The 12244-nt window shown below is 42.2% G+C and overlaps 1 protein-coding gene across 9 annotated transcripts in view; it reads left to right on the forward strand.

Moving 5' to 3' along the window:
- The window catches only part of MYO9B (myosin IXB), a 44081-nt gene that overhangs the window by 7241 nt on the left and 24596 nt on the right, over window positions 1-12244 (forward strand). For all 9 annotated transcript variants that reach the window (XM_038163864.1, XM_038163865.1, XM_038163867.1 and 6 more), the window contains exons 3-6: window positions 694-1587; window positions 10499-10593; window positions 11855-11917; window positions 12041-12140. In XM_038163864.1, coding sequence (XP_038019792.1) covers window positions 751-1587; window positions 10499-10593; window positions 11855-11917; window positions 12041-12140 — 1095 coding nt within the window. In that variant the 5' untranslated portion in view covers window positions 694-750. The remainder of the gene's footprint in view (window positions 1-693; window positions 1588-10498; window positions 10594-11854; window positions 11918-12040; window positions 12141-12244) is intronic.

Genomic DNA, 12244 nt, shown 5'->3' on the forward strand with positions numbered 1-12244 from the left:
TCCCTGTGGTGTGTTAGAGGAGGCTGACAGCAGTGCCTGCTCCAGGCAGCTGGGGGCTTCCTGAGAGCTCAGTGGGGTAGGTCCTGTACCTGTCTTGTACTTCTCATGGAAAGAGCTCAGTTAGGGAAAATAAGGAGGGAAAAAAAGTGGATCTCAGCAGCGTCAGAACCATCTTCTTCCTTGTCTCTGCGTGCACTGATCCTCTGCCGTAACTCAAGGGTGCTCTAAACTCACTGCTGAATTAAGAAGTGACCAAACCCTGTTTCTGCCTCAAACTGCTGGTGCAGCTTTAAGGAAGAGTTTCTGTGGGAGGGTAGATAAATGTTTATGTGGACCAGGTCAAGGAAAACATCTGGGCTAAAACTAACCTGGGGAAATGAGGAAGTTTTAGTTTGGACATTGATCCTGGTTTGTTTTGCATTGGCTGGATGAATTCTGGAGGGCCATGACAGGGAGGAAGGGGTGGCATGGGAATAGAAGGAGAAGTGAAAGGAGGCTGGGTGCTGTGGCAGCTCTCCACTCCATAGGATTTCCCAAACAGGCTGTTAGAAATAATATCACTGGTAGTAAGTTATTAAAGAGCAAACACACTGTGTAATAACTGGATTCTCATCCTGCAGAAAATAACACCTTGCCCTAATACCTGTTGTACACACTTTTTAACACCTGTTTTTTTAATTTTTTTTTTTTCAGACAATGGGCACTGCATATTAAGCAGGGGTGGAAGACTGAAGCCCATCTGGGGACAGAATGAGTTTAAAAGATGCTGACAGTGCAGTTTGCCAGGCAAAGGCAGCCTATAATCTTCAGATTTACCCCCAACTCTCAACAGAAAGTGCTCCCTGCTGCAAAGTGACAGCGACCAAGGACAGTACGTCATCAGATGTCATCAAGGATGTGATTAACATCTTAAACTTGGATGTCTCCAAACATTATGTGCTTGTGGAGGTGAAAGAATCAGGTGGAGAAGAATGGGTACTTGACATCAACGATTCTCCTGTGCACAGGGTTTTGCTTTGGCCTCGGCGCGCTCAGGACGAGCACCCGCAGAAGGATGGGTACTACTTCCTCCTGCAGGAGAGGAACACTGATGGCTCCATCAAGTACGTGCAGATGCAGCTGCTCTCCAAGGAGACGGATGCCCGGCGCTTGGTGGAGAGGGGTTTTCTGCCCTGGCACCAGGAGGACTTTGATGACCTTTGCAACCTGCCCAACCTGACCGAGACAACGCTCCTGGAGAATCTCAAGTGCCGCTTCCTAAAGCACAGAATCTACACTTACGCAGGAAGTATCCTGATTGCAATTAACCCCTTCAAGTTCCTGCCCATTTATAACCCCAAGTATGTCAAGCTGTATGAGAACCATCAGCTTGGGAAGTTGGAGCCTCATATTTTTGCCATTGCTGATGTGGCCTATCACACAATGCTTAAAAAACATGTTAATCAGTGCATCGTTATATCAGGTGAAAGTGGGTCTGGGAAAACCCAAAGCACAAACTTCTTAATTCACTGCCTCACGGCACTGAGCCAGAAAGGGTACGCCAGTGGTGTGGAGAGAACCATTCTGGGAGCTGGACCAGTTCTGGAGGTAAATTCATGTTCAAGTTGCCTTCCCTGCAAATTGTTTTTTTAAAACTTCAAATAACTGCTGTTTAATGCTACTTCCGAGTCGCCTGCTTGGTTTAGGCTTAAAATGTCAGTGGTTTAGGCTTGTTTCTTGGTGCAGGTTTCAACGTCACTGGCCCGCAGTTAAGCTTGGCAGCGCTACCCAACTGCTTCTATTTGATTTTCATTGTCACATTCACTTGACTTCCTGTTGCTTGTAATTTGTATGTCACTTAACTTTGTACCACTGAACATCAGTAATGTGGGGCTGAGGTTACCTGTGTTTTCCATCTGAAAGTTTTGATGGCATTTGAATCAAATCAGAAGCAAATTTTTCATACATATTGTTCCACTGAAACATCAGCTACTTGGTGTGATCCTGCCTTTGTGTGTGAGCTTTTTACTGAACTCGCTTTTTGAGGGAGTTATTTCTACAGCTGTTTGGCTGTTTGTGGAAGAGAGCAATATTTTGAGTTGGGGAGAAAGTAGGAGTCTGTTTTGGCTTTGATTATTACAGCATTTCCAACAGAAAGCAAAACTAAACATGTGAGAAGGAGGGGGTACAGCTGGCCCTGTGTTAGGTAATGTCAGGATAAACTTAAACTGATCTGTTAGGCCTTTTACCCTCTTAAAGGAATAACTCCAGAAGTGTGGATGGATGTAGTGCTCACCCATAACAAAATCTTCAACAGCAAAGAGCTTCAACACCATTCTTGTAATTTTTAGGTTTAGTTTCAAATGTGGTAACTCCTTCATAAAAAAAAGTTCAAGCTTTTCTTAAGGCTCTTCTGTAAAGAATGAGGAATATATGCAAGTTCTTTTTTGTGTTGCTTTCAGCTGCTTGAAAGAAGAAGTAAAATTGAGGCTTTTTGGTTGCTGGAGTTCAAGTTTGCAATTCTAAACAGAAAACAGGAAGGGGTCACACTGGAAAGCCCTGCTTGATCAGCTGATCTCTTTGCCTTTGATAGATTTAGGTCTTTCATATCCTCGTCTACAGACCTGGTACAGCTGTGTCAAACCAGGCAGAGATTTAAGGTCCCGTGTGCCTGTTTGTCTGCTGAGTGACAAATGCATGTATTCCTGGGCTCAGATCTAAAATTCATGACTTTGTTGGAGTCACAGGCTGTGTGAAGCTGGGGCATGCTCATAAAGAGATATTTGTGTTTCTCTGTGCTAAGACTGGTTGTCTTAAGTACCACAATGTCTTCAGACTTCCCCATAGCATTTGGCAATACTTTTCATGAGAAAACAGTCTTTTGGAATTGAATAGATGTTCATTTATGTTCAGTGTGCATCCTGTAGGCTGAGAACATAAGAGGTAAAATCCAGTTCTCCTGTTTTGATGCCTCAGGGCTGATTCAGCTGACAGTGAAGCTTCCTTGTTTCCCAATTTCAGTCACTAAGCATAATTTTAAAAAAAAAGTCAACTCTTGGTCCTGGGGAGGGATGCACAGAAAGCTTACGTTGCTTTGTGGAAGTTCAACTGACTGCAGGCTCCTCTTAAAACTGGTCACTTCTAAATCCATCCGTGGTGACTCATTTTGGGTTTTTACTGAAGGGAACTGAAGTGCTACAAGGGAATTTTTCTTAAATGGATGTTTCTGGGGTTTTTTTGCACAAACAATTTTAGTGTGCCCAGACTATTTGAGAATGCTCTGTTTAACTTTGAAGTTTTATTCTGAATCTTCATCACAGTTGAAAATGTGTTTTTGACTAAAAACTTCCATGATGTAGAAGTGGGTTGCATTCTGGGTCAGAACTTCCTCATTTTAGTTATCTCTTATTTTTCTGCTACCTAAGTAAAATGGGGCTGTTTGTAGGCTGACCTTGTGTAAAAGTTCAAGGGGTTAAAGCAGCTGTTTCTGGCACAGAGGGTTGAGCACAATTAGGGTGTTATGGAGGTGGATTTATGATTTTATCTTTTCATGCTTAGGGAACCGAAACATTTCTTACTGAATCCTGTTTCTGAGTTGGCAGATTAATCTGAGTTCAAATCTCTGAACGGTTTACAGATAAACTATTCTTAATGTTTCTGCTCCTTGATTACAATTTCTAGCCTGAAGAATGGAGTTAGAGCTGGACCATGAAAGATTTGATGTTAAATGTTGCTTGATGTTGCCTTGTCAAACATCTGAGAGATGAAAGCCCTGATGCTGAGACAATGGAGTTAAAAATTACCACGGTATCAGCCCGAGTGCTGTCACATGGGCTGTGAGAGGAGAGTGGTCATGGGGCAGCTCTGACACTTCCTGCTCCATCCCAGCACCCAATTGAGTTGCTTAAAAGGTTCCTTGTAGGGGAGCTCACAAGCAGAGACCAATTGCAATAATTCTGATTATGTTTGGCACTGCTTGCAGCTTTCCAGAGAAGAAGGATCAGGAAGTGAGCCTGGTTCCCTGGACAGTGGTGCCTAAAGCTGAGCTTTGTGCTGGTCTTTAGCAGTTCATGGACATTCAGTTGCTTCTCCTATATAGGAATTGCTCTCACATTATGGTTTGTTGTTTTCTTCTTTGTTTTAATTCTATCTCCAGGCTAAGGGAGATCATCTCCAGTTTCTTTAAAACTGGTGGGAAGATAAATATAAGCTCTGTTTTAAGATACTCCTAACGTTTTCAACCTTTTCTAAATGTAATAATTAAAATACACTTCCCTGACTTGAAGCTTTGCCTTCTTGTATTGACTAAGTTCAAAAGTTACTTATGATTGAAATCCTAAGAAGAAATTTACACTTGGGAACTATTTCAGTCAAATTTGGAATGGTGAATCAAACCTTGGGGAACTGTTATTTGGGTCAAATTGGGAGTAATGAATCAAACCTTCGTTTATTTTATAGTCTCAAACAATACAAACCTTTCCATACACACTGAAGAAGTTTCCAATAAATTTATATTTTCCTTTCATCAGGGAAAAATGGCTTAACTGGGTGTTTCAGCTATAAAATGCACAGCATGCTATCTAAGACTCTGAATTTATTTTGGAAACCTAAAGTTCACTTAATCTTCCAGCCACTTAATTTAGTAAAGTAGCAGAAAATTGAGTTAGGGGATAGGAACTTGTGGTGAGGGAACAGAGGGGGTGGGAGCTTTGTTTTCTGGCAGCAGAGCTTCCCTTGGCTGTCTGTTGTTAAGTTGTAACCCTCAGTGTCCTGTTTATTACAGAATTTCAGTTACTTTTTGAGTGTGCTGGAAGTTCATTTCCCTCTGAAATGGGAGCTGAGAGGAGTTTGACAGATGAAAATATTTGGGGTGTCATAATTCTTCATGTGTTATTTTGAAAATCATTGCTTATTCCCATCTGGATGTATTCTGGTTTCTCAATCATGCTGAACCAGTCTTTGGAAAGAATTAAGGCCAAATAAAATGGAAATTCCAACAGGAAGCTTTTATTAATTGGTCTTCTAAAGAAGAATTATTATTGGCAGCACAATCAAGTGGGGGCAGATCAGATTTTCTAGAACTCAGCAGATTTAAAAACTTTTAAAATTTAATCATAGCAAGTTCTATGCTTTAGACTTCTGTGGAGAAGAGCAGAACAATTTGCTGCCAGTTCTGTTTCCCTCATGGCAGGCCCACTGTGCTGGTGCCTTTGGGATGAGATGGGCTGGAGCTCCGTGGAGCTTCAGCTCTGGTTTTCGTTTCTATTTGCCATCAAAGTGATGCCTGGTGAAGGCTGACCTAGAGCAGGGACTAGACAGAGTTAAAGAATAAAGCAGGGATTTATTAGAAGGCCTCAATGGATCCACCTTGGGCAGCACAAGAGCCCAACCACCCAAGATGAACCAAAATGGTCACAAAATGCACAACCACTCACGGGGTCTCTCACTTTTGTCAGTTCTGCTCCATTTGCATCTTGCAGTTCATTGTCCAATTCCAGCCCCAGCCCATGCAGTCCCATCCTTGTTTTTCTCTCTTCATTCCACGCTGTTTGTGCTCTTGGGCTGAGATTTGGATCATTTGTCCTTGGTCCCCAGCTGGAGCAGGAATTGTTTTGTGTCCCTGCTCTGTGCAGAGAGCTCAGCATCCCCTCATGTGAAGCCCAGACCCACCCACTAAAGCAGCACAGAATCTGAAACATAGAAAAACTCAAACCTGAGGCATCAAAAGCCTGCATGTGCACCTTGTGGGTGCAGCCTGCTCTGTTCCAGGGAAAGTGCTTGTTTTGAGGCCATTATCTGCTTGGCTTTGCTTTAAGAATCCCAATCAGAGGAGGAATGGAGCATCTTTTTCCATTTGTTTGCATGGCACTGGTTTTTCTGGTAGAAATGTGGTGTTGCTCGCTTTCCCCTGCTGCACACACCTCTTGGGGAAAAATCACCTTGTTCTTCATTCAGTCCTGCCAGGGGGATTGATGGGAGTTCCCAGGACATCCCCCAGCAGGAGGAGTTGCAAAATTACCCTGAATTTCCTGTTGGTGAGTGGATACTTCACAGCATGGTTGTAAGGACCACTTAAACCGCTAAATCAAACCAAGCTCAGCTCTGAAGGAGTCATTTCCTCTGCTGGTGGGTGGAAGTGGAGTCTCCACGTTGGAAGCTGGGTCTGTGTGCAGGGCTGGTTCTGCCGTGGAGCTGAGTGCTTTACATCAAGCTCCCAGCAGCTTTCTCAGATTTTGGCAATTCTTATGAAACAATTAAATGAGATTTTTGTTGTGTTCCTGAGGTACACGCTGGGAGCATGTGTGTGGGGGTTGGGGTTTTGTTGTTTTGGTTTTGCTGTTTAGTTTTTTTGAGTTTTTTTTTAACAAATAAAAGGAGAATTAGGTGATTTTCTGCATACTTTTATATCTATCCCTGTTGCAAGAGTTATAAGTGTCGGGCTCCAGTTTCTGGCTCTTGCATTCCAAGGTGATGGGTTGAATGACTTCCTGCCTCCCAGAATAGGCTGTCCCAGCTCTGATTCCTTCTACCATGGCTCTGCTATTTTTGACTCACCCTGTTTTATTCAGCTGGTGTTGTGCATTGCAGTGATTTCGTTTTAGTTTTTTGGTTTTGTCTTCTCATGGACTCACAAAGGAAAACAGTGGATGGGGTTTGCTCATATAAAGGATTAGTTATCTTTAGCTGAAATTTTCTTGTGAATTTATTTTGTGCTCTTCAAAGTATTTTGAAGAACATGGTACCAGTCATTAAAGTTAAATGTTACTAAAAAAAAAAACCAAAAAACCCACCCAGAATATTTCCTGACTTGGAAGGTTCTTTAAAAAGTTGTAGATGTTAAAGGCTCTTCTGAGGAAATGGGTACATGAAAACTTTCCTAAAAACTGTTAATATTAGATCAGCTTTTAAGAATTTGCTGTGTGCTTTGACTAAATACCAGACACATGAGATCATAAGAGCCTTTAGTTTTAAACTGTATTCATTGCTTACATGAGTAATCACTAAGAAAAGTTTTTCAGGAAGCCTGTTATGGGATTTCTTAACTCTATAATGCCAAAAATATTTATTAATAAAAAATGTTGCAAATTTAGCTGTACTGTGATTTGGCTTCTTGGACGTGGCTGGTGAACTGAGAGTTCACTGGTGGCTGAAGTTGGAAAACTTTATAAAAATGTTTTCTGGGATCATTTTGCAAGTCCATTACTCTGTAGCCTGGCAAAGTTCACTGCAGCAGATTTCCCAAAGCCCAGAATGGGAAGTTGGATGGTGTTCTGCAGAGAGCAGGAGCTGAGCCACTGTCCTGGAGAGGAAGAGGGGTTTGATTTACTGACAATTCACTGTGCTGATGTCACAGGACTTTCACTGCTGCTTTGGCAACTGCAGGGAGCTGACCTGGATTTTATTCCTCTATTAATATGCATATGCATGCAAAATGGCCTCTAAAAAAGGGAAATCTGGGTGATACATTGGTGGAAAAATGCTGCAAAGAGATATTGGTGGCTGGGCAATGCTTGCTTTGAAAAATCTGAGCGGGGATGCTGTTGGCACTGTGACATGTGTGGTGTGGTCTTGGGAAATCCAGAGCTGGAGCTCAGCCTCAGCCATCTGGGAGCACTTCTGGAACCAAATCCTGTCCCTTCAGCCATCTGGGAGCACTTCTGGAACCAAATCCTTTCCCTACTGGAGCCTGTTGATTTTTCTGGAGCTGCAGCACTGTTACTCTGCACAGGAAAAGCTCCTTCAGCTTCTTCCTTTAGGTCAGGAAGAACAGTTGTCTGAAGAATTATGGACATTCTCCCAGTGTATAGGAAGTTTTTTCAGATCCTCTGAATGGAGATAGTGGTAGAAATCTGCTTGTGGGAGAGCTTGGAGAGCCTGGTCTGGAATTAATGGCCCAAAACTTCCACTGCAGCACTGCTGAAACCCTTAAGGTACTTAAAAAAAAATCAAAAAACCAAAATCAAAACCAGAAGAGAAGGGAAGACTTTTAACATACAGATAATGATAATGCCAGTGTTTTCCATGGAAATAGCCCCTACACCAGGGCTGGGTGTACACATGTGGGAAATGGATTTGTAGGAAAAGACGTGTTGTCCCAGTGAGGAGCAAAGAGAAAAGTAAGTTTTTAATAGACAACAACACCTACCACTCTGAAGTTATCATAAAAAACCAATCAGCCCATTTAAATAAATCAGTAACCTCTTGAGCAGAAAAAATTGAATACTCTCAAAAAATTACCCCTCATAACTCTTAATGCATCTTTCATAATTCTGTTTCTCCAAAATATCTATAATGTTTTTCACAAAACCATCATTTAAAACTTACTTCTATTTCCATTTCTCTCTCAACACTATCTATCCTATTCCATAACATTTCTAAATCAACCTTTCTTGTCTCAAAATTTACACACAGATACACACTCTGTCCAGCTCCTCTCAAGCTCTAAAGGTTTTCTACAGATCCATAACATTTCTAAATCAACCTTTCTTATCTCAAAATTTACACACATACACACTCTGTCCAGCTTCTCTCAAGCTCTAAAGGTTTTCTACAGATCCATAACATTTCTAAATCAACCTTTCTTGTCTCAAAATTTACACACGCATACACACTCTGTACAGCTTCTCTCAAGCTCTAAAGGTTTTCTACAGATCCATAACATTTCTAAATCAACCTTTCTTGTCTCAAAATTTACATACACATACACACTCTGTCCAGCTTCTCTCAAGCTCTGAAGGTTTTCTACAGATCCATAACATTTCTAAATCAACCTTTCTTGTCTCAAAATTTACACACACATACACACTCTGTACAGCTTCTCTCAAGCTCTAAAGGTTTTCTACAGATCCATTTCCCAGCCAGCTCTGAGCTGGGCGCAGAGCACTCGCACATCGCGGTGCTCCGGATGTGGCAGGGAGTGTGTCTGTGTGTGTGGAGGAAGAGATTGCACAGCTCTGTGCAATCATTGCACACATCGTTTCACAAGGCTGCTGTGCTAGGGAGGAGGATTTCCTCCTGGAGGACTGCACTGCTAGGAGCTTTGAGAGGAAATATCTGTGGCAGGAGATGCTGGGATAGTCCACCCCGAGCAGTAATTGCATTCTGGGGAGGTTTCCTTCTTTAGATGCTGTCTGGTGGAAGGATGACGAGCTTCCCTTCCACAGAGTCACAGAATTTCTAGGTTGGAAGAGACCTTTAAGATCATCGAGTCCAAGCCATGTTCTAACACCTCAACTAGATCATGGCACCAAGTGCCACATCCAGTCTTTTTTTAAACACATCCAGGGATGGTGACTCCACCACCTCCCTGGGCAGATGATTCCAGTGTTTGCCCACTCTTTCTGTGAAAAACTTCCTCCTTAATTCCAGCCTGGATCTCCCTTGCTGCAGCTCGAGACCGTGTCCTCTTGTTCTGTCTGTTGCTGCCCGGAGAAAGAGACCGACCCCAGCTCAGCACAGCCACCCTTCAGGAAGCTGCAGAGAGTGACAAGGTCACCTCTGAGTCTCCTTTTCTCCAGGCTGAACAACCCCAGCTGCCTCAGTTTTTCTTCACACGGCTTGTGTTCCAAGCCCCTCAGCAGCCTCGTTGCTCCTTTGGACACACTCAAGCATCTCAACGTCCCTCCTGAACTGAGGGGCCACCACTGGGCACAATACTTCCCCTTGGAACGCATGGTTAAGAGTTGATAAAGACATTCCCAGTAACTAATGGTTCTGGACTTTTACATGTAATAAGCTTCCTCTGTAGTTCTGAAGTGTGGCTCATGCAGAGGATTTTGTGTTATGTGTGTCTTAGCAGCTGTCAGAGGACTCATGATCTGCTAGAAGAATTAGAAATGCATCGTTAGGGTTTGTGCCATATCTATTTTTCCTTTCCTAGCACCTCATCATAAAACTCCATTTTTCAGTGTTGTGCAGCAGAGTAGCTGCCCTGTGAGTTGTTCTGTAAACCAAAATTTTCTGTTTGTCCTTTTCCTGTTTTTTTGAATACACAACTTTGAAAATTCCTGAGCTAACTTTTTAAATTAGATATTAATGTCCTGTCTCTCTTGAAGAAAAGCTGTGTTTAATGGGATTTTTTTTTCAGTGGCAGCAATACATGGGGGAATGGGATGTGGTTTGTGACTTTTGTATGGAAGAGGTGATTTCACTGTGGTTGTGCTGTTTCACCCTGCTGAATGTCTTCTCTGACATCCTAATTGTTATTGCTTGAGGCTGATTTATACTCTCTACCTGTGGTTACCTGTGCTGTACTCCTGAAAATATCTAAAAGAGTTATTCCCTTCTCTCAGTCCCACCAATATTACTGCAGGGGTGAGATAATGGACACATACAGTTCTGTGAGGGGCATGGGGGCTTCCTAGGCTGCCTTTTTGCTGTTTATGTGCTGTAATTCCCCCAATATTCTGATTTATTCTGAAAGCCAACAGGAATCTGAACAATGAACAGAAGAGCTGGGGAAGCTGTGCGTTGACGTATTTAGTTTGATTGAAAATTAACTCGTTTTGCTTTATTGCAGGCATTTGGAAATGCAAAAACAGCACATAACAATAACTCCAGTCGTTTTGGGAAGTTCATTCAAGTCAACTATTTAGAGAATGGTATTGTCCGGGGGTAAGTACAGGGTGAGCTGGTTCTGGGGTGATCTCTGTGCTTTTAGGAACTGGGAAGCCTCTGTTGGACATAAAATGCTGCCTTGTTGAGGCTCTGCTCATATGAAAATAGCTTGGTGCTGTGGAGATGAAAATTCTGTGAACTGAGCTGTGTGGAATTGTCAGGTGATGCTCAACATTCTGACTTTGCTGTGCAGCTTGCTCATGTTAAGGATCTGCTGCTTTATCTTTGCCTTCATGGTAAATGAAGGCTTTTGCATAACACCCCCTGCCCTCTCCATTTTGCATTTAAAAACAGAAGATCTGAATTTTTAAGAGGAGTGGAGAGAAGTGAAATAGATTTGAGGAAGCCATTTTAAAGAAACAGTTTAAACATCAGCTAGAGAGAGAAAGAAAGCTATAAAATTACTTAACCAAATGTGTGTGCTTGTATCTGAAGGTCTTAAAACATGAGATATTTAATGTCTACATTTGCTGGTTCTGAGGGACTGTGGAGTGTCATGAGCAATCCCTGACCTTGATGCTCCAGTGTTTCTTTTCTTTGGATTTCTTCTCATTTGCAATAACTTGAGCGACTGGGAACTCTGTGCCACATGTGCCTTGAGTGTTATTCTGAACAAATTTAACATATTTTCAGACTCAGTCACACTAGCTCAGGAGATTGGTACAATTTGAACACACTTGTTTTGTCTTCAGCCTGAGGAAAAGGTGCTCAAACTTTGTCCTCAATCATTGTATCCTTTGTCAAGGACTTGGAATTTTTATTTAGGTTACTTTGTCACCCTGTAAGGGGTTTGCTGGCTAGCTGGCTTCCCTTCTGATGTCTTCACTGGCACAGAAATCCAGCAGATTTATTGGGATGAGAATCAGGCAGATATCTGGGATATTTCTGGGGTCTTGCCTTGGCATGCCTTGTCATTTATGTGTTAATCATTCAGAATAGCACATTGTTACCACTCTATGGCTCTTGTTCCTCGTGGCAATTTTCATCAGCACTTCCCTTGCTTGGTCTGCCTGTTTTAAGTTATCTGCACTAAACCCAAGCACTGCAGAGAGGTGTTCCTTGGATATTTCTTTGTTCCAGTCACAATGTAGAGCCTACTGAAATTCTTGGTTTAGATTTAAAGTAGTGTCTGAGCTCTTCTCTTGCACATTCTAGTGCAGATCTCATTATTTGACCTCTCTTGGCAGTTGCTGTCTGATGTTTTTTGAGGTCTTTTCTTTTTGCCCTCATGCTTATTTCACTTTCTGTGGCTCCTCAGGGCTGTGGTTGAAAAATACCTGCTTGAAAAATCTCGTCTGGTTTCTCAAGAAAAAGATGAAAGGTAAGAGAGAAATAGAGTTTCCAAGAGAGTTAACATCAATTCAGCAGTTTAAGAGCATCTGAATTATACAGAATAAAAGAAAATCCACTATATTTTCATGAGAGAAATGCATTGACTTTGCAGGAACTACCATGTCTTTTATTATTTGCTACTTGGAGTCAATGAGGAAGAGCGTAAAGAATTTCACCTCAAGCAACCTGAAGATTATTTCTACCTCAACCAGGTAATCTGTGATTTACCAGTGCATTGATAAGGGTTGTCTGTCTGTTGGTCAAAGATGAAAGGAAGGAGAATAGATTGTGCTGGGCTTTTTGTGATGTTTGGGTT

Source organism: Motacilla alba, chromosome 28, assembly GCF_015832195.1.
Source record: "Motacilla alba alba isolate MOTALB_02 chromosome 28, Motacilla_alba_V1.0_pri, whole genome shotgun sequence".
In the NCBI taxonomy this organism is placed as follows: Eukaryota; Metazoa; Chordata; class Aves; order Passeriformes; family Motacillidae; genus Motacilla; species Motacilla alba.